General features: G+C 42.0%; 1 protein-coding gene and 1 long non-coding RNA gene across 3 annotated transcripts in view; one reads left to right on the top strand and one right to left on the bottom strand.

Moving 5' to 3' along the window:
• The window catches only part of GTF3C4 (general transcription factor IIIC subunit 4), a 24,386-nt gene extending 6,636 nt beyond the window's left edge, over nt 1–17,750 (top strand). Inside the window, exons 2-6 of one of the 2 annotated variants that reach the window (XR_009532844.1) lie at nt 1,665–3,491; nt 6,730–6,860; nt 10,104–10,192; nt 11,714–11,911; nt 12,488–17,750. Coding sequence is in view for 1 of the 2 variants with exons in the window: in XM_060102386.1 (XP_059958369.1) it covers nt 1,665–3,491; nt 6,730–6,860; nt 10,104–10,192; nt 11,714–11,778 (2,112 nt within the window). In the remaining variant the exon portion in view is untranslated. Of the gene's footprint in view, nt 1–1,664; nt 3,492–6,729; nt 6,861–10,103; nt 10,193–11,713 lie in introns of both variants that reach the window. The other variant, XM_060102386.1, reaches the window with a different exon arrangement.
• LOC132492670 (uncharacterized) lies at nt 12,649–22,892 on the bottom strand. The gene is made up of 3 exons (XR_009532845.1): nt 22,706–22,892; nt 14,148–14,361; nt 12,649–12,822 (listed from the first exon to the last, which is right to left on the bottom strand). It is a non-coding gene; the product is annotated as an uncharacterized LOC132492670 (long non-coding RNA).

The following is a 22,892-nucleotide window of genomic DNA, read 5'->3' as shown; positions in this document are numbered from 1 at the left end:
TTCCTGCTTCTGATATAACAGAAGCCATATTTTATTTTTATTTTTTTATTTTTAAAATACATTTATTTATTTATTTATTTTTGGCTGCGTTGGGTCTTCGTCGCTGCACGCGGGCTTTCTCTAGTTGTGTGGAGTGGGGACTATTTGTTGCGATGTGTGGGCTTCTCATTGCGGTGGCTTCTCCTGTTGCGGAGCACGGGCTCCAGGCGCGTGGGCCTCAGTAGTTGTGGCTCACGGGCCCAGTTGCTCCGCGGCATGTGGGATCCTCCCGGACCAGGCCTCGAACCCATGTTCCCTGCATTAGCAGGCGGATTCTTAACCACTGTGCCACCAGGGAAGCCCCCAGAAACCATATTTTAATTGACCTGTGTTCTTTTTGGGCTTTAGCCTTTCTGGATATTTTATATCTCTGGACCACTTTCTTTTGGTCATTTCTCTCTCCTCTATCTTTAATGTCCCTTTAAAATCTTTCTAAAGACCTCACCATTGTACACCTAGACATTAAATAAATAGCACTGTTCATGTATGTTACAGACTTGGAGGAGGGAGAGATGAATGAAAGCTAGAATGATCTCAGAAGGCCTCATAGAGTTTGACCTGGTAGGAGGGATGGGATTCAAATAGGAGGAACGAGAGCATTCTACACAAGGGAGCCAGGGAAGGCAGAGTGGGAGTGTTCAGGGAACGGCAAATAGTCTAACGGCGGTGGACAGTATTCTATAGAAACAATGGACGGGGACTTCCCTGGTGGCGCAGTGGTTAAGAATCCGCCTGCCAATGCAGGGGACACGAGTTCTAGCCCTGGTCTAGGAAGATCTCACATGCCACGGAGCAACTAAGCCCGTGCGCCGAAACTACTGAGCCTACGCTCTAGAGCCCGCAAGCCACAACTGCTGAGCCCACGTACCACAACTACGGAAGCCCATGCGCCTGGAGCCCGTGCTCCACAGCAAGAGAAGCCACCGCAGTGAGAAGCCTGTGCACTGCAACGAAGAGTAGCCCCCACTCACCACAACTAGAGAAGGCCTGCACAGAGCAACGAAGACCCAATGCAGCCAAAAATAAATTAATTAAAATAAATTAATTAATTAAAAAAAAAGAAAAGAAACAGTGGACAGAACTGTTGGAGTTGGCTCTCAGCGTAATTTGTAAATGAAATTCCAGATAGAAAACTTAAGAGCTGACATTTGTATAACAAAAATATTGTTAAAAATCCAAACATCTAATTGTATCAAAGATGTATATAGATAGATATTTTTTCATGACTTTCTCCTGTAGTGTTTTGTGACTAGTTCAGCAGAATGCTTAGCTGACTCTTTAGAATCAAGTACATCTTTGTCATTGCTACTGCATATGTCAATTCTGAGAACAATGTGGGAACGAGGCTGTGAGTAATGACAGCACTTATTCTGACCCTTAAAAAAAATGGCCATTTCCTGAGTGAACGCTCATTTAGTTTTAGACATGTGCTTGATCTTTTAAATGCATGTCATGCCAAAATTAACAGAACTGATATCAAATTACTGTTTTACATATTTATAATATGTAAACATGTAACTGATTTATGTACTTATGTGAATTAGTTACTTCACCCTAATCAATGTAAATATAGGCCTCTTAGAGTGAAATATTTATCTGACAGTTTTTATATCTCTTATTTTCAGGTTGGCTCAAAAACGGAAGTTGCTGAGTGTAAGGAGAAATTTGCCACCTCTGAAGACCCCACAGTCAGTCAGACTTTCATGTTGGACAGGGTGTTCAACCCTGAGGGGAAGGCTTTGCCACCGCTGAGAGGATTCAAGTACACTAGCTGGTCCCCCATGGGCTGTGATGCTAATGGCAGGTGCCTCCTGGCAGCACTGACCATGGACAATCGCCTGACCATCCAGGCTAACCTCAACAGACTGCAGTGGGTCCAGCTGGTCGATCTGACGGAGATTTATGGAGAACGTCTTTATGAGACCAGTTACAGGTTCTCTAAAAGTGAGGCCCCGGAAGGGAATCTCAGGGATTTTGCTGAGTTTCAGAGAAGACACAGCATGCAGACACCAGTCAGGATGGAGTGGTCAGGCATCTGTACCACGCAGCAGGTCAAGCATAACAACGAGTGCCGCGACGTGGGCAGCGTGCTCCTGGCCGTCCTCTTTGAAAACGGTAACATTGCTGTGTGGCAGTTTCAGCTGCCGTTTGTAGGAAAGGAATCTATCTCTTCATGCAACACAATTGAGTCAGGAATCAACTCTCCTAGTGTTTTGTTTTGGTGGGAATATGAGCACAATAATCGGAAAATGAGCGGCCTTATTGTGGGGAGTGCTTTTGGACCTGTGAAAATTCTTCCTGTCAATCTCAAAGCAGTTAAAGGCTATTTCACATTAAGGCAGCCTGTCGTCTTGTGGAAAGAAATGGACCAGTTGCCAGTACACAGCATCAAGTGTGTACCACTGTATCACCCTTACCAGAAGTGTAGTTGTAGTTTAGTGGTGGCCGCAAGAGGACCCTATGTGTTTTGGTGTCTTCTTCTGATCTCCAAAGCAGGTCTGAATGTTCACAATTCTCACGTCACAGGCCTGCACTCACTGCCGATTGTCTCCATGACTGCAGACAAGCAGAATGGGACGGTATATACTTGTTCCAGTGATGGGAAGGTGAGGCAGCTGGTTCCCATTTTCACAGATGTTGCATTGAAGTTTGAACACCATTTGATTAAACTCTCGGATGTGTTTGGCTCAGTGAGGACACACGGGATAGCCGTGAGCCCCTGTGGTGCGTACCTGGCCGTCATTACCACCGAGGGCATGGTCAACGGCCTCCATCCCGTTAACAAGAACTACCAGGTTCAGTTCGTTACTCTCAAAGCCTTTGAAGAGGCAGCTGCTCAGCTTCTGCAATCTTCAATTCAAAATCTTTTTAAGCAGGTAGATTTAATAGACCTAGTACGTTGGAAGATTTTAAAAGATAAACGTATCCCTCAATTTTTACAAGAAGCTGTGGAAAAAAAGATTGAAAGCAGTGGGGCCACCTATTATTGGCGTTTCAAACTCTTCCTCCTGAGGATTTTATACCAGTCGATGCAGAAAACCGCTTCAGAAGCCTTATGCAGACCCATCCTTGAGGACTCAAAAATCTTACTAGTTGACTCACCTGGGACGGGCAATGCTGAGGGCGAGCAGCAGGAAGAAGGCACTTCTTCCGAACAGACGAATAAGCAAGGCCTTCAGGAGAGGAGCAAAGAAGGTGATCCAGAGGGCCCCACAGATGACTCACTCGCTCAGTCTGGAGACACTGGAGGCCGAGAGCCAATGGAAGAGAAACTCCTTGAAATCCAAGGGAAAATTGAAGCTGTGGAAATGCACTTGACCCGGGAGCACATGAAGCGAGTCTTAGGCGAAGTATACCTGCACACCTGGATCACAGAAAACACTAGCATCCCCACCCGGGGACTCTGTAACTTTTTAATGTCTGATGAAGAGTATGATGACAGAACCGCACGGGTAGGTGTTCATTAACAAAAACACTGAAACTGAAAAGTCTGCTTTCTTTGTGAGAAAGAAATGACCTAAACTTAATTCGTAAAGCTCAACTTCTGCTTTGACATTTTTTAGGTAATTGATTGGCATGAGGTGCAGGAGAATAAATAAGAAACAGATTAATGCAGAGGACATACTCATATCACACAAAGAATATTTCAGTCCTTACTCTCACTATGGCCTTGATTGATAACGCAAGGTTTGGGAGATTTCCAGGCTGTGGATGAGCTCCAGAAGCAGACTGCGTTGTGATTGGGCAGACCCGGCAGGGGAAGTGTGGCACACCCTCCTTTCCCTTCCTGTTTGCAGAAGGTTTGGGAAGTGGGAGGACTGTGGCCGGGACTGTTTCCATTTGATAGTACTTGAGGGGGTCTTCTGATTTAGTCTAGAAGGGCATAGGAGGTAAACAAATAATTACCTATACATTGTTGTTTTGTTTTGTTACAAAAACTGGGTATAATCTTTATTTTGATGGTAGAACAATCTTACAGTATTATCCAAAATGTATTTCACAGAATTCAAGTTCCCTGACAGAACAGTAGGGTTCCAAGCTTGGGGAAATACTGCATACTCTATACTCCTCTTAAAGGTTCCCAGTGTACATCATCCTTCTAAGGGTTCTGGGAATTCCTATAGGAAAGAAATCATTTAACTTTGTGTAGCTCAGTGTTGTATAGACTTGTTAATCAGGAATCCTAAGCTAACAGCTTCTAAAATCCTGAAGAATTGTGTTTTAAGGAACATACTATATACTAAAATATTCAGGACCACAGATGGCTGGTTCTTTTTACTCTGAAGATTGATATTTATTCTCACTGCCTAAAGTCTTATCTAAAATATTAATTGCAGGTAATAAATTCAGATATCTTCATGCCTAATGTTAAACCATTCACGAATCACTTGTTGCATTTTCTTGTTGGAAAGGTGTGTGTGTGTGTGTGTGTGTACCCGTACACCCCTAAAATTATTTCTTAAGGATGTTTGCAACAATCTGATGTTGACTGAAAAAAAATACACAACCTAAAAGTTCAGAGTTACATTTTATTTGGCAGACAAAACTGAGGACTTAAGCCTGGGACACAGCATCTCAGATAGCTCTGAGGGACTGCTCCCAAGGGGCAAGGGGGTGGAGCCAGGATATATTGGAGTTGTTGCAACAAAGACCAGGGTAGTTGGAGCATTAAAGATTACTGTTAATTAAGGAAAACCAGATATCTGAAGTTAAGGAATTTAGCGCTTTTCTATGTATGGGAAGATGCAAAGTCTGGGCTCACTGAAATCATTCCTTTGATGTGCACCTCAGCTACACGGGGCCAGTATCCTGTGCTTCTCATCCAGAGTCTCCTTGGTGCACCGTCAGGGATGGCTGTAGCGGCTGACTGCTAGGTGCCGGGGCAGGGTGGCAGGGTCGGTGGGGGGGGGCATCCTGCCTCCATCATGAGTTCCCTCAGAGCTCACCGACGGGCAGCTGTAATGTGATGGCTCGATGGCTGCAACATCCTTTGTTTACTGATATGGCAGGCAGTACTTTCTTTCACACCCGAGTAGTTAAGATGTACTGTTCATGTAACTGACTTTTCATCTTTGAAAGTCAACTTTTAAGAATTGTTTCATTGTGGTCTAAATTGTGTGGAAGAGTTTTCTGGTATCACTGGTTCATAGGACCTAGCAGGGATATTATAAGTGTAAAATATTAACAAAAACATTTTAGGAAATTTGTAATGGAAGCTGGTTGGCAGTGATTCAGAATAATTGTCCAGATGCTGCATGAGCATAGAAAGCTACATTTAGCATAGTTACTTGGTTCCAACAGAGCCAATTTAAAGAAGGGAAGATTATACCTCTGCCCATCTACAGCAACTGAGTTTTGATTGAACACAATACCTTTCATGTTTTAAAATCCTACTGCGTAAAACAAATGTTTTTTGTTTTGGAGTTTACTGGTTAAAGGCTAAGGAGAGTACTTAACTTGTAACTTGGAATTTATAACTTTCTTTATCCCCTGCTTTGAAGGTTGCTTGTGAAATCTGACAGTAAACCATTGGACAGTTTTCTTAATAAATGCACATATTTTGAAAGACAGGGAATAAATTTTGTTTTCAACAACTAAAAAATAAAGTAAAATCCTACTGTATGCATAAAAATGAATCTTTTCAAACCTAGTACATTGGTTGTCCCTGCTGTAAGGGACCATAAATTAGAATTTTCAAGGCCAAAAAGGCCAAAAGTTAATGGGCTTTAAATTTGTAAATTATATGTAGAGTAGGTAAGACACCCTTTTGAGCTATTAAGATACCCTTCAGAACTTCAGTGAACTAATTTTAGTGAATCACAGACTAAGAAGTTCTTACACAAGAGCTTAAGTGTCAGTGGATTAAAACTTTGAAGGACGTTATCTGCTAGTAAGACAAGGTGATTCTTAAGGATTGGTGTATCCCATGCCCCCCAGTAATACAGCTGGTGAAGGTGTTTTTCCAACAAAATAATGAAGTAGATCAGTGTTCTGCAGACTTCCATTTTTGGAGTGATGCAATTCTCATAAACAAAGCAGAGAAACGAACAAAGCTGAAGTAGGGCCAAGGCCTAGAGCCTGCCCCGTCAATCTCTCCCACTCCCACGGTGGGTCCCGCCATGCCTCTGCTGTGGGGTCGGTTGGTCTCCAATTGCAGGCTGACTAGTTTGGTCATGGGTCTTTGGGCCATCAGAAGGGGAAATTATTATTTTTTAATCTTGATTATCTTTTTACTTTGTAAGCTTTTCTTAAAGAATAGACATTTGTATAGTTCTACAGAGTTAGTGTTTCACATGATATTTTGCCTATAGAGATTATGTTTTTCTCTCTTAAAGTCAAAACATTGTAAGTATAGCTGAATACTTTGTCTTCTAACAGAACTCTGAAGTCCTTGTTTCAAAAGCAATTAAAGACAAGTAATAAGATTTGCGTTTTCAGAACAGTTTTTCCTTTAGTGGGTAAAGTTCACTCTGTCGCCACAGGGTGCCTGAATGAATTTAGTTTATTGTACTCAGCCAGTTGACACAAGTTGAAGGTCCAGCTTTTTTACTTTTCAGAAAGAGTGATGGGCCTACGTGGGGATGCAGAGCTCCTGTCGTGTGTAAGATACCGTGTAGTTTTCCATTTCTCCTTTGTGTTGGGAAACCCTGCACTCACCACAAAACACTGCTGACTGCTTTGTCTTACTAGGTGCTGATCGGACACATCTCAAAGAAGATGAACAAGCAAACTTTCCCTGAGCACTGTAGTTTGTGTAAAGAGATTTTGCCATTCACGGATCGCAAACAGGCAGTCTGTTCCAATGGCCACATTTGGCTCCGGTAAGCTGCTTTTGCTCATTTTCCAGTTTTGTGTCACACAAACCATTGTAAAGTGTTTATCCGAAGTATATGTTGCCCATGCCATTAGGTTGGAGAAAAGCTGCTACTATAAAACCTGGTGTGGGCTTTTTACCATCTGTTTGACTCAAGCAAGACACCCTTTAATGAGGGATTTTTTTCTGCTTCTTGTATATAGGGGTTTATTTATTTTGGGAATATTATTTTGCTTTGAAGTAGCATTAAATTTTTAAAAATCAGTATGACAAAAGCAATACCTGCTGAAGTTAATAGAATATAAAGTGCTTCTGTACTCTGTTTGGTTTATCTCTAACAAAAGGTAGAGGTCTTCCTCCGTCTCACTCTTAAGAGGGAACCTTGGCGTGTCCTCATCTTATGGCCCCACGGGCTGCACGTGACGCAGTTGGTCACTCCCTCTTCCTCCTCCTTAAAGCGCTTTGTTATCACCTGGCCCTCTGGACACAGTATCTCCTTGATGTCCGTCTCTGGACCTGTCTTTCTTCTGTCACCACTCTCCCTGGGCTGTCACCTATCATCTGTACACTGGTGACTTAAACATATTGCTTTAGTCTGAGTCACTCCCCTTCAGTCTAGACTTCATATCTAAGCACCTGTTCAGTTGCTCTGTTTGGAAGTTTTAAAGGCATTTCAAATTTGAATCCAGCCTTTTCTTGCTACCTCCACCTCTACATCCCCGGTCCAAGACACCATCATCTCTTGCCCAGATTGTTATAGTTATCTCCCAGCCCATCTTCTGTGTCTTTCCTTGCCCCCTCCAGGCTGTTCTAAGTAGAGCTGAGGTTGTGATCCTATCATGACCTCATCAGCTCATGTCACCCCCTCTGCTCAAAACTCTCTAGTGGCTGCCCATTTCTGATGCATAAAAGCTAAAATCCATTCAGTGGTCAAGACTCCATGGCCTGGCCCCCATCCCTTCTCTGATCTCGTCTACATTTTCTCCGGCTTGCTGACGTCACTCGAGGTGCACTGGCCTCCTTGTTCCTCAGGTACACGCGGCACCCCTCCCACCCTGGACGTCTTCACTGGCTGTCCTCTCTGCCCGGGGTGCTCTTCCAGCAGGTGTCCACAGGGCTTCCTTCCCGGCCACACTGCCTAAAATCGTGACACCTGATGACATCCCTCTCCCCTCTCTGTATGTAGTCTTCATCCCTCTTCCTTGCTTTGTTTTCCTCCTTAGCAGTTATCACCACTTTATATATATATATATATATATATATATATATATATATATATATATATACACATATATATATATACATACATATATATATATATATGTGTGTGTATATATATATATATATATATATATATATGGTTTTTTTTTAATGAGGAACCTTTTCTTTCTTTTTTATAAATTTATTTATTTTTGGCTGTATTGGGTCTTCATTGCTATGCATAGGCTTTCTCTAGTTGCCGCAAGCGGGGGCTACTCTTTGTTGCGCGACGCGGGCTTCTTATTGCGGTGGCTTCTCTTGTTGCGGAGCACGGGCTCTAGGTGCATGGGCTTCAGTAGTTGTGGCATGCGGGCTCAGTAGTTGTGGCTCGCGGGCTCTAGAGCACAGGCTCAGTAGTTGTGGTGCACAGGCTTAGTTTCTCCGGGGCATATGGGATCATCCCGGACCAGGGCTCGAACCCGTGTCCCCTGCATTGGCAGGCGGATTCTTAACCACTGCGCCACCAGGGAAGTCCCACTTAATATATTTTTTACTTTATGTTTTTCTCCTTTCTCTGGAATAGAAAGTTCATGAAGACAGGCAATTTGGTTGTTTTGTTCATGGCTATTTCTAGAACAATGCCTGGTGTGTGGTAGGCACTCAGTAGGTTTTTAAAGTTTATTTCCAATAGAAACAGGATTGTGCTACATATAATTACCTTAACAACTTGCGTGTTCTCTTAGCAAGATGTGGGCATTTTCCACATCAGTACAGATCCCATTCTTAACAGCTGTAGAGTTTTCCACTGTATGGATGCTCCATTACTCCCTCTTACTGATGGATGTCTGGATTTCCCTGCTGTTGCTGTGTCCCTAGACTTCTGATCTGACTGTTCCGCCTTATGTTTGGGGAGAAGAGGAAACAAGCTTGTAATAGTAGTGGCCTTGTAACAGTAGCCACTTGCACGTGTTGGCCCTGCCACCGTGCCAGGCACAACTCTAAGCAATACACGCATCCTGAGCCACACGAGGGGCACCGCCACTGTTCCCATTTTTACAGATGAGGAAACTGGCGCCTGGGGAAGTTCAAATTTGTCCAGAGGCACACAGGCGGTTAGCGGCAGAGCTGAGAACTTGGCCTTCTGGCTCCAGAGTTTCCATGTGTAACCACTATACATTGTTGTCTCTCAGATGGCTTCTTCCACAAAAATTATTTTCATTTTTGCTAATTGAAGTTAGTGCCAGAATACCTGGGTGTAATTTCTCCCAGTGAGAATGGGTGCTTGCTCCCACTCAGGTATAATCTTTCTTCCTGTACACCCAAGTCTTTACTCAAGGTAAACCTACTTGGAATTCCTTTCCCCAACCCTCCCCTCCTCTTTGTATTTTCTACTGCTTAGTTGCTCATCCTAAACACTGTTATCCTGCAGAAAACCTTCCGTGCAGAGCCCAAGTGCTCTCTCTGATATCCCATTGCTGCCCACCTTCCCTTACTTGCCTGGTCCTGGTAGATGCTCAGTGAATGGTCATTGGATGGAATTGAACCTCTGAGCTTTTGTTCATGGCCCTTCTTTTTTTGCACCATTAATTTTGTCTTCTATATCTTTCACGTTTTCCGCACTGTGCTGTCAGATTCTTAAAGACAGTGCTTATACCTAATCTTAAAAATCACTAACAAGAATAGTTTCCAGTATAATACATAATTGATTTTTTTTAACACATGAAAAATTCACAGTGCAATCAGGTGTAAGCGGACTACATTCTTTCTCAGTGCTGCAAACATGGCAAAAAAAAGAAGCTGCAGTGACTGTCTGGATTAGAAGCTTTGTATCTCTTGGTTTAGCCTGACCGACACTTCCCCTTTACTAAGTGTGGGGTGGGGTAGGTCTGGCCTGTGCAGAGGGATACATTGTCACCATGCATTTGTGAACTATTTTTGCCCTTTACTTAGTTAACTTGTGGTTTTAGAATAACTGTATGTGGTGAGTTACCTTCAACACTGCTGCTTTCCACCGTTAGTAGAACTGATGGTACAATCTGTCTGCTTTCAGGTGCTTCTTAACCTACCAGTCCTGCCAGAGTTTGATATACAGAAGGTGTTTGCTCCATGACAGCATTGCCCGCCATCCAGCCCCGGAAGGTGAATGCTTTCCCAGCTTGTGGGAGGGTGAGGTTGACAAGGCTGCCACCGTGCCTGCACCCCCGAGCCCTCCATCCTGCTTAGTCTTGCGCCATCAGGGATGGCGAGCAGGCTCCTCGTGCTCTGTACAGTATTGTCACGAACCACAACTAATTAAAAAGTGGTCACTGGAACATTCACGGTAACATACCTGTCGCATTTTAGTATGTGAGTAAGTAGGGCTGCAGTTTCCTGTTCTGTCACTGCAAGCAAATTATTTATTCAGTAAAGCTTGTTTTAGATGGTATGTATAGACCATATAGTATTTGAAGGAAAACTCTGCAACTGATAACGTAGACAAAGACAGCACTGCTGAAACAGGGACATGCACTTGCAGTCATCCTCCTAGTAGCCACGGTGGGATTTTTTCGAGTTGGTCAGTATTCTCTTTCCTGATAGCTCCGGTGACAAAGCCCACATTTATGACATAACTAGTTGGAAATAAGATTGTAGATGTGAGTCAGGAATTAGTGATGTAAACAGTCCCATGGATGTCAGTTTATGACCTGAGGTTCATTAACACCACACTAACCAAATGAGCTAACTAGACACCATTATACACCTGTGTACACTTTGGGGGTAATTAGTGGTCTCAAGTAAAACAAAATGTTCTGTGTAAAACTACACCCTTATTGATTTTTGCTCTAACCTGGCTGAAGCTCTCTAATTTTGAGAAGTTGGTGTGTTGGCAGCTTGTGTTCTATATTAACTCTTTGTTATGGAAAATGTAATCATAAAAGTAGAGAAAAAGAGTATAAGAAACTCTGATGTACCCATCATTCAACTTCAAAAATTGCCAGCTCATTATGTTTCATCTGTAGTCCTCCCCGCTTCCCTCCTCTTATTGGATTATTTTGAAGCAAATTTTGGGGGACTTTTAAACACTCATTGCAATTGAGAATTGGCATACTAATTAGACAGGAAATCAGGAAAAGATGGAAACAAATAAAAAAAAACACGCCTGCCAGTTGACTTTGTGTTGAGCCACATACAGCTCTTGGGAAGAATGTGAATTGCTGAGATCTGGAGAGTACTACCCAGTAGAGCACAGTATTTCACAGACCAGGGAAGTTTTTAAAAAGGGGAGAAAGTGTTGACACAGTGTTGCCGTGTTTTTATTTTTCCAAGTAATGTATTTTTTAAAGTTACTGTTACTGTAATTTTATAAGAGTATTTTAACATTATCCATGTATGAAGGATATACTCTCAGAACCAAGTATAGTCCTTTCTTTAAACAATAAATATAGCTTTATGAAACACTCATTCATTACCCTTATTTTCCTGTTTCATCACGCACTTAGCTTTGGGAACCACAGATTTAGTCCAACCTCGTCTAGAATGTTGTAGTGAGGGGCTCTGTCCAGGGACACAGAGCTGGGACCAGAATGCCCATCCCTTAATACTGTGGTCCATCCAGGGCTCATCCCATTTGATTGCCTTTTCTGAAGTTTACACTCAATACTGCTTGTCTTACTTTTGCAGATCCTGACTGGATTAAGAGGTTACTGCAAAGCCCCTGCCCTTTCTGTGATTCTCCTGTCTTCTGAATGTCCACGATGGGAAGATGGAAAGGGCATGTACTCTGCTGTGGAAAGCGCCGTCCAGCCCCAAGAGCTAGGACGCGCAAGAGGAGAGGCGCCCTTCATGACTGTACATAGGGCGTGGGGACTCACTGCTGAAGTGCGTTCTCTGCCTCCAGGGACTAAAGGGTGTCTTTAAAGTGACTGAGTGCAGAGATTTTAAGTCCTTTTGAGATGAACATTATCCCCCAACTCCTTGCCAATGAGGAACACTTATTTTTCAAGTGTCTTGACTAAAGCAGTTTGAACAAAACGCATGCCCTGTCACTTCTCAGAACAGAATGGTCCATTCTAGGGAGTATGGATAAGGGCCTTGCTGGGCCGACTTAGGCTTTTTAATCCTGGCCTTGGTCTGGAACTGTCTTGTGGCTCCAGGGAGCTTTAATTACCTGGCACGTGGTATGCAGTGTCCCAACAGATATTAAAGTGTCTGAAACAACCTGTGGGCCTGATATTTTGTTCTCAACAAATAGCTGCAGATCTGCATCCTGCCAGTTGTTTTTCATGCATATTGAAAACATTTTCTTAAAACTATATATTTTAAAGAGGTTGAAGCCAAAACTAAAGTTGGTTTTAATGTGTCAAAAGATCAGGTGACTCTTGTAAGTTAATAATTGTGACTTATTTTTAATGATCTGTCCCATGTCATCAGTTTCCTGCTCTGACTCCTTCACAGGTATAAGGATGTCAAGTATTCCTGGTCATCTGCGTTACAACCCTCTTCAGACTTCCTGTGACAACTTGGTGAGATATTTGTACATAGAGGAAAACTAATATTTTCTCCTTTTAGTATTAAATTAAAACATTTAATATTTTTAATGTTGATATTTCCAGACGTATCATTTATAGCCCGAGTCTGTCTAGAGACTTCCAGAAAGAGACAGGCAGCTCAGAAGTGTGGACCCTTGAGCTCTGGTGCTATCGTGTGTGTAGCTCAGTCAACCAGAGGCTGGGAATTCCTTCTCTCTGCAAAGGTCCTCGATACTTATAATACAGGTATTTTCCTGTGGACTGTTAAGAAGAGATGTTAGACATTAATTGGTCTTAAAACCTACATTTAAAAATAGACATTCTAGAACTACAGTGTTACTGGATTTTTAAAATAAGTATCCTAGGGATTGGTGCTAATTAACAGGACTGTAACGAACTCACCTTGAAATGGTGCATATTTCTGGAAAGTTGGTTGGGAAATACAAAATGTGAAATTTAAGCGATATTAAACCTTTATTCTAACACTTATTCTTGCTTTTATTTTTGTATCCTTAGTGAGAGACGTTTTGTCCCCACTGAGAAACACTGGCTGTTTGGGGAGCGTGTAACAGAAACACCGCTCCCGCCTGTAGGCTCTCTCCCCCTAGTGTCTTCCCTGCTCTGTCCGTAGGTATTGGAGACAAGAGCCCTTAAGAGGCACTTCCAGCCAGTCTGCTTTGAAATGTCTTTTGTTTCCCATTCAGATTTTTGTTTTTGTCTCCTGTGTTTAATTCTGTATTTCTGCTGCTGTTTAATTCTGCTGGCATCGTCTGCTTATCTTTCCTCATTTTGGTGGTAATTTCAAGAGGAGTGTTTATCCAGACTTTAGGGTCCAGCATGTTCAAATGATTGTCAAGGAAGAGAACCAGGCAGCATTCAAATCAGGAAGAACACAACTCGGAAAGTTGTATAGTTGCGATCATTTGTGCCTAGAGCTGTTTCACTTTACAGTCAATATGACAGTAAAAATTGAGATCCTGTCAAGGCATTACTGCAGTTTTTATACTCACAGCATGCTTAGTCTCACTTATTTTTTTTTTTCCTAATCAGAGTTAGTAGTTGATTTGTTCTTATTGGGGAATTTTGTGCTGCTGCCGTTTAAAACTTACGTTTTTATTTAAAGCAGTCATGCATTTGGGGGGAAAATTTGACTCTTAGGAATAAACTAAAAAGGGTCACCTGAGTTACTTTGTATGTCTGGGTAGCAGTGAACATGGCAACTCTTTTACTAGAACGTGGCTTCTCTCTGGGGGGGGGCTCTGCCCAATGGCATTCTTAAGGCTGAAGTCCAGCCAGCACCTGCCTCAAATTCCTGCACACCGAGGTGGGAGCCCTCCGCCCCCCTCCCCACCCCTCCCTACCCCTCCCTTCTTCTGTGGAGGTTAATCCATTGACCTGTGAGAACGAGAGGAGATTTTCAGTTAATGGCAGATCACAAACACAGTGCACTTCCGAATGTCCTAAGGGTCAGCATACTTGGTGACAGAGTGCTGAGCAGTGGAGCCCTGGAAGAGCGTGAGGGACACCGGGAAATGGTCTCTCCTGGTTTACACTTACCATGTCCTCCAGACCTTCCTAAAACTTACCTGATCTGTGTAGTGGGTTTCAAGTTAATTTCAGCTGTCACTGCTCCACGGCGTGGATGAGACGGCCGCGATGCCACTGCTTTGCCTGAAGGTGCAGGAGCAAAGGTCCTGTGCAATTAGACCTTCTAAGCCACGACAGCGTTGCATTTTGGGAGTCTGATAGCCACACCTGTGTCACACTTTCTCTGTTGAGGGTTAATGTGTTCCTGTTATTCTAGATAAGAAATTGATAGTTTGTTAGGCTTGATATTCATTCTGAAATCCTCATATGTCCACTACCCAGACTTCAAGCCATCTCTGCCTACTGTTGTATCTGCCAAAACTACCAATTATTTTTCAGTGTCAGGAGTTATTAGAACCACTGGCGAAGCTCATGGTCGAGGGTGACATTTTTCTGCTTCTCCCTCTAGGAAGTTTTTGAGAATGTTAATGTTGGGGCGTGTGGGCTAGACCTATTAGCAGCCTTCACCAGTTAGGTTAAAAGAATGTCAAAGAGTAATAATTGAATATGAAAATATATTCTGTTGTAACTGTAATGGTGTCAGATAATATGCAGAAGAAATCAAGGCTCATTGGTCTTGTCTGGAGGAACACAGAGCTGCTTTTTCAGAGCACCCGCTCTCCTGGCAGCACTGAACTGTGTTGGGGTTTAGTGAATTGCCGCGGCTCCTGGAATGAAAGCAGGAATTACTGGCACTGTACGATTTCCACGGGTCTATCCATCCTCTCTGCTCCTGACCTCCCTCTCCCTCGCTTTTCCTTCCAGGAGAGGTCCTCTCCATTTCCATCCCTTTAGTTCTCTCAGATTTGAAAGAAAAATAGGTTTGTGATAAAATTTCTAAAAACTAAATCACATAGCAGGTCTCCCTTCCTAGAAGAAACTACTAAACAGTAGTTTTTCTTTCTAAGAGTAATAGTGTTAGTTGTTAACAACTTGATGAACTGTATCTGGTTTTCTTCAAAACTCTGAATCATAATTTCCCTGTTGGAAATTTCCCGCCCCTTCAGGCTGGACTTTGGGCAGAGTGGGCTGGATTTCAGCTCCCTGCCACCACCCACTCTGCTCCCCAAGCCAGTTATTCCTGACAAGGAAAAAAAATTCTGGCTATATTCAAAGTCAGCAGGCCTAATTTTCTTAAGGGAAAGATAGGTTCTGCCCTTTTTTCTTTTTAGAGATGGGACAGCAGAAACAGCAAATAGCTGGACACATAAAAGCACCTCTTTATGGCTAGCCCTGCATGGACTGTTGGGGTCTGCAGGCTTCCATGATGGAGTGTGAACAAACACATCCCTGTGCTCTCACGCTGCTACCTGTGTGGGTGGGGCTCAGCAGCTCTGTTGACAGCAGAGCGGCTCGGGCATCTAGCCTCTCCCCTCACCATCGTCAGATTGTAAAAATGCCTCTATAGCAGATCTAACTGAAGTGACGTGGTTGCGCTTTAGCTGTTAGTGGAAGTATCAGCTGGCAGTTTCCAGCAGCGTTTTAGACCATGTCTCCAGTCTCATAGGTATTAAGCTTTGAACTGCTCTTTCTTGATGCTAAAAGAAGTTTTTGGAGCTAGGATCTTCATGTGATAACCTGGTATCTGCAGTTCAAGCTGACGTTAGAGCGTGTGAGATTTGACTGTCCTTATACTGAATTAAGTCAGCTTTGCAGAGTTGCTTCTAATGATCACTCTCACCACAGCATCGCCATCCTGATGTACAGCAGGGTTTTTCAGAAGATGCAGACTTGTTTCCCTGGCACAGATACACATCAGTATCAGGACTGGCTGGCTGGCCTGAGTCTGGTAAATAGGGTGCAGCCTCCTATCTGCATGTATGGTTTGTTTTAAGATGGCTGTTTCTGAAAACTTGCTGTAGAAATCAGTAAATTTAACAGGGGAGAGACTTTATATAAAGAAGTCCTGTAAAGAAGTTAATCTTTTTGTTATATACATATGTATGCCCCCAACCTCTTAATCAGATTAGGTGATTCAGCTTTTATCTTGCGTTTTAACTTATAACTATACTCCAGGGGGGGAGACTTAATATACAATATGAGGTCCTAGACAGTGAGTTTATTTACCACAGTATTATATGGTTAACCAACATGGTGTTCACTTATTCATTCATTCATTCATTCATCCCAGGCTTGGGAGGAGCTGCAAAGGGGGAATGATGATACTTTCATACTGATGTGATAAAGCAAAGGTGCAGGCTGTCTAGTTGAAATATTGTAAATGGGTTGGTGGACTTGAATTTCAGAACTCTAAATCTTATAGTTATTTCTAAGGTAAAAACTTGCTTACCTCACTATTATGAAGTCCTGTTAGTTTCATAGAAAGATCCTGTGAAATGGTCTCATTGGATGGTGTAAGAGGTGGTGGCTTTGAAGCATTTCATGTGTTATCAGTTTGACTCTTGGCTAACAGACTGGTGAGGTCTAGGGTGTTTTGTTTTGTTTTTGGTATTAATGCAAAAATGAATTATATCTTTTTCAAGACTGACTCAGATTTGTACTTCAGTGTATGAAAAGAAAGTGAACATCAAACTTGTGTATACAGAAATAAGACTGTATAGAAAACTAAGTCTGTGTTGTGTAGAGTAGTATATATTTTGTTTATCCAGTGCCTGTGCTATCTTTGTGCTTGGCTTCAAATTATGTGTTTGTTTACATATGACATTTTTTGAAATAAAAAGAACAGGCATCTAAAAACTTAAGGTTATAGAAAGGAGATGGTTTTTTAATGCTTACCATCTGATTAGGTGGTGTGTTTTAAGCTTTTAGTGTGTAAATAAAAAAATTTTAAGAATAATAGCACATTTTGCTTGGAACACCCCCATCCAGGAGAATTGGCTGCTTCTCTGCATTATACGTATGTACATAGTGTTCATTATTAGATTGTAAGCTCCTCAAGGGCAGGGACTGTCTGTCTCATCTTGGTAGTTCCTGCAGCACCAAGTGTCAAGTGCCTTGCACAGAGTAGGTGCTGGTGATACAGAGAATGAGTGAGTAACTTCCTGCCACCTGTAAGACGAAGCATGGTTCACTTTTTCCAGTGTGCTCAAAACTGCAAGGAACTGATGACCGGAAGAGGGCAGAATTCTTTCTTGGGTTTGAACTGGGTCTCCTGGGCTGAAGCAGACCATGCTATATCCTTTGCACTAGTTATCTTCTTTCCCTGAAGATATACTGGTGTCCTGAGCTTTTATCTGATAGTAGGGCAGAGGTTTCTGGGAAAAGTTTGAAGTGGGAAAGATTATAGAGAAAATGAAGTGGAAATTATGGAGGGTGTTTGTCAAATGCAGTCCTGTGGGGCAATCTTATTTTAGTTATTACTAAAGAAAAGGGTAGCAGATTCTCTTTCTTTACCAGTTAGCTGGTTGGCCAATTTTGCAGTTAATGAAAGATCATTGGTTTTTTAGCTTTTTCCCATTTTGGATCCCCCGCAATTGCTCTTAGGATTCTGGTACTTAGAGTCTATTGAAGTTGCTGTGAAGATCCAGTGCTATACATAATGGCAGTTTTGTAAATGTGAAATAACCTCAATTACGTTGTGTTTTGTACGCAGAGCCACTGGTATTGGTATCTTGGCCACTTTTTTATTCAAAATAAATAAATAATCAGATTACTTGTATATCGTGTGCATATTTTCACCTGGTTTGTAGCAAAGCTTAGAAACCTCTTTTGTCCTGACCAGCACCAGCAAAGGAAGTAATGCACAGGCACTAGCAGAGGAGAAGGGAAAGAATTGTACAAGAAATGGCCACTAGCAAGGACCTCGAAAGCAATTCAGTATGCCTTCGGTGGTTTATTCCAGAACAAGTCTGAGGAACGTAAGGGGAAATAAAACAGCTTCAGTAGGCTATTGGACCACATATAGTTAACAATTTCAGTTAAATAGTATCTGGTGAGTACTTAAATGAAGTGCTCGTTCCAGGATTTCAGCAACAATAAACCTGTGATTCAGACAAATCCTCCTGCTGAGAGCAACCAGAAAAGCTAGACAAACACCAAACAGGATAAAGAAAATGAATAACACGCCTCAACATACAGTAATAAAACTGCTGAAAAATCAAAGAGAAAAATCTAAGCAAAGAATAAAGACAAGTTACTTTAAAAAAAAAAATAGCAGTAATAAGACTTAAAGACGACTTTTCAATGGAAATGGTGAAAATGAGAAGGCAGTGAAAAGGTGCCTTCAGGGGGCTGAGAGAATAATTTCCAACCTCAGATTTTGAGCCTGGCAAAAAAAGTCCTTTAAGAATGAAAGACATTTTCATACGAATAAGAATGGAAAATAATGCATCACAACACACCCACACCAAGGGAAATTCTAAAGGGTGGTGTCAGGTGGAACTCAAGAGCACTAAGAAGAGGAGGCAGGAGGGCAAAGCTGTGACTGAAACAGAACATCCTGAGGTTCTTAAAACACATGCCTGCAAGTCAGGAGTGCTCAGTTCTGTAAGTCCCGGTCCTGTCTAGGACCAAGTAAAACTAATCCATATTAGACACTGGTAAGTAAAGTTTTCTCTACAGTAAACGCTTGAAGAGCAAAGGGTCTTTTAAATAAGCTGAGGGGGAAAACTAGAACATTTAAAAAATAACTCAAAAGGCAAGAAAAAAAATAGAAGAGGCTGGGGAAATGAAAAGCAAATAATAGGATAATGGACTTAACACTGAAATAGAGCAGTAATTATATTAAATGTAAATACCCAATTAAAGCAAAGATTGTCAGACTGATTTCTTTTTTGAATTTTATTGGGTTATAGTTGATTTACAATGTTGTGTTAGTTTCAGGTGTACAGCAAAGTGATTCAGTTATACATGTACTATAGTCATTCTTTTTCAGATTCTTTTCTCAAAGGTTATTAGAATATTGAATAGAGTTCCCCGTGCTATACAGTAGGTCCTTGTTGGTTATCCATCTTATATATAGTGGTGTGTGTATGTTAATCCCAAGCTCCTGATTTATCCCTTCCCTGCCCCACATTTCCCCTTTGGTAACCACAAGTTTGTTTTCAATATCTGTCAGACTGATTTTTTTTTCATCTTAAATGTGATAAATATATAAGGATACAGAAAGTTTTAAAAAATGGAAAAGTATACCATGCAAGCACTAATCAAAAAGTAGTTGACATTCCATTGGATTGGAAGAATCAATATTGTCAAAATGACTATACTACCCAAGCCAACCTACAGATTCAGTGCAATCCCTATCAAATTACCAATGGCATTTTTCACAGAACTGGAACAAAAAAAAATTTTTTAACTTGCATGGAAATGCAAAAGACTCTGAATAGCCAAAGCAATCTTGAGAAAGAAAAACAGCTGGAGGAACCAGGATCCCTGACTTCAGACTATACTACAAAGCCACAGTAATCAAAAAAGTATGGTTGTGACACAAAAACAGAAATATAGATCAGTGGAACAGGATAGAAAACCCAGAAATAAACCCACCCACCTATGGTCAATAATCTATGACAAAAGAGGCAAGAATATATAATGGAGAAAAGACAGTCTTTTCAATAAGTGGTACTGGGAAAACTGGACAGCTACATGTAAAAGAATGAAATTAGAACATTCTCTGAAACCACACACAAAAATAAGCTTAAAATGATTAAAGACTTAAATGTAAGACCAGATACTATAAGACTCCTAGAGGAAAACATAGGCAGAACACTGACATAAATCGCAGCAATATCCTTTTGGATCTGTCTCCTAGAGTAATGGAAATAAAAACAAAAATAAATGGGGCCTAATTAAACTTAAAACCTTTTGCACAGCAAAGGAAACCATAAAACAAAAAACCTACAGAATGGGAGAAAATATTTGCAATGATGCAACCGACAAGGGATTAATCTCCAAAATATACAAATGGTTCATACAGCTCAATATCAAAAAAAACAAAAAATAAGCAGAAGATCTAAATAGACATTTCTCCAAAGAAGACATACAGATGGCCAAAGGCCATGTGAAAAGATGCTCAACATCGCTATTAGAAAATGCAAATCAAAACTACAATGATTTGTATCTATCACCTCACACTGATCAGAATGGCCATCATCAAAAAGTCTACAAATAAATGCTGAAGAGGGTGTGGAGAAAAGGGAACCCTCCTACACTATTGGTGGGAATGTAAATTGGTGCAGGCTCTATGGAGAACAATATGGAGATTCTTTTAAAGACTAAACACAGAGCTACCATATGATCTAGCAATCCCACTCCTGGGCATATACCTGGAGAAAACCATAATTTGAAAAGATACATGCACCCCAATGTTCATTGCAGCACTATTTACAATAACCAAGACATGGAAGCAACCTAAATGTCCATCAACAAATGAATGGGTAAAGAAGATATGGTATATCTATACAATGGAATACCACTCAGCCATAAAAAAGAATGAAATAATGCCATTTGCAGCAACATGAATGGACTAGGGATTATCATACTAAGTAAAGTAAGTTAGAGAAAGACAAATATATCGCTTATATGTGCAATCTAAAAAAAAAGTACAAATGAACTTATATACAAAACAGAAATAGACCCATAGACATAGAAAACAAATTTATGGTTACTAAAGGGGAAACGGGGAGGGATAAATTCGGAGTTTAGAATTAACATATACACACTACTATATATAAAATAACCAACAAGGACCTACCATACAGCACAGGGAAATATACTCAATATTTTGTAATAATTTATAAGGGAAAAGAATCTGAAAAAGATATATATGTATGTATAACTGAATCACTTTGCTGTACACTTGAAACTAATACAACATTGTAAATCAACTATACTTCAATTTTAAAAAAAAGTAGTTGCTATTCCGTTTATGTCCCTAGCCTTCATGCTATCATTATCATATATTTTCTTTCCTTTTACATACATTATAAGCCCAACATATTTTGTTTTAAACAGTCACTTGTCTTAGCTCAGGCAGCCATAACAAAATACCACAGATTGAGTGGCTTAAACAACAGAAATTTATTTCTCATAGTTCTAGAGGCTGGGAAGTCCAAGATCAAGGTGCCAGCAAGGCCTCATTTTGAGACCTCGTGGCTTGTAGGTGGCCACCATCTCACACACAGTTCACATGACCTCTTCCTTATGGATGAGCAGGGAGAGAGAGCAAGATCCCTGGGGTCTCTTCTGATAAGGGCACTAATCTCTTGAGGGCCCCACCTTCATGGCCGCATCTAATCTTATTTGCCTTCCCAACGCCCCATCTTCAAATACCATCACACTAGGGGTTAGGGCTTCAACACAGGAATTTTGAGGGACACAAGCCTTCAGTTCATAGCATTGGTGTTCCTATTCCTTCCTGTAGATCCACGTTCCCATTTGGTTTCATTCTAATGATGCTGACTTCCCTTAGCATTTAGGATAGTACAGCTCTGCTGGGGACAAAGGTTCTTAGCTTTTGTTCATCTAATAAATGTATTTAACTTTTTTTTAGAAAATGGTTTATATGCATTGATTCATTTTTCTTTTTTCTGCTCTCATCTCTGGAGAATATTTTCACAGGATATAGTGGAAATTACATATACATATTCTGCCCCCTCCCCCCACCCCAGCACATTAAAAATCTAGTTCCATTGATTTCTGGTCTCCATTGTTTTATTTTCCCTCATGTGTACTGTCTTGTTTTTCCTCTGGCTGCTTTTAAGATTAGTATTTATCCTCTCATCCTCTTTGCTTTCCTGAGTTTATCAGCCACTGCAGTAACCATTCTCCAGCAATCTGAGGACTGGCAGCTTAGCTTCCTGCCTTGAGATCTGTATCTCTGCCCGAGGCCTTCCTCCAGCACAAGGTGGCTGCCTCGGCCATGACCCACAGGTGTGGGGAAGCTAACACCCCAGAGCCCACCCTCAGTGGAGCCACAGGGAACTGGGGGTCAGCGTCACAGTTCTCCGACCAGCGTTCTACAGTTTCCCAGGCCTCCCTCGTGTGATTGAGCCAGTTTCTCATAACAGTAGCCCGCTGTTAACCCACCACTTTAAGGCTGCCCCCTTCTCTGCCTCACTTTCCTCACTTCTTCACCTGTGCTGCTTTGGATCACCTCCTAAATAAACTACTTGCACCAAGGTCCTTAAATCATGGTCTGCTTTGCTGGGGGACTTAAAGGCGAATCGGTACTTTTTCCTAAAAGTAGCCCAGGAAGCAACCCCTCAAGATGGGATCCTGGAATCGGTTCACATGCCAATCAGTTAGCAATGGGCACCTCAGTGCTGCTGGAACGTCCTGGGAGCTCAAAGGGCCCTGAATGCAAAGCCAAGAAGATCTGGACTAAAATGAAGTTCCCAATCAGGACGCTGAGATCTGGGATGGGGTCTTGAAGATACTGAATCCCCAGATTCCCTGGAATCCCGTCAGCCAGCAGATTTCATTCTCGCCCACTTGACAAAGGAGAGTAGCTCTGATTTCCTGGGGACCAGCCAAGACCTGGAGCCTCACGGGATGATATTTTCCCTCTTCAAGACCCACACTCACTCCCTGCATTCCCTCCAGGTCAATGACTAGGGTGAATTTCAGCCTCGCGCACGTGGGGAGGACACTGCGTACTCACCAAGGAGCTGCAGGACCTGTGGGCAGGAACCAGGGCGTTTGGGGCCAGGAGGGAGAACAGAGGCTGGAGAGGGGAGCTCATTGGTGGCAAGCACTCTGTGTGGCTCAGACGAGGGCCCCTGGAAACAGTCCTGTGTGGTGACGGACGGCTCATCGGAGCTTGGACTCAGGGGACTGAGGACTGAGGA

The sequence above is a fragment of the Mesoplodon densirostris genome, chromosome 6 (assembly GCF_025265405.1).
Source record: "Mesoplodon densirostris isolate mMesDen1 chromosome 6, mMesDen1 primary haplotype, whole genome shotgun sequence".
Taxonomy (NCBI): domain Eukaryota; kingdom Metazoa; phylum Chordata; class Mammalia; order Artiodactyla; family Ziphiidae; genus Mesoplodon; species Mesoplodon densirostris.
Note: the sequence above shows the minus strand (reverse complement) of the source record. Positions and strands in the feature narration are given on the sequence as shown.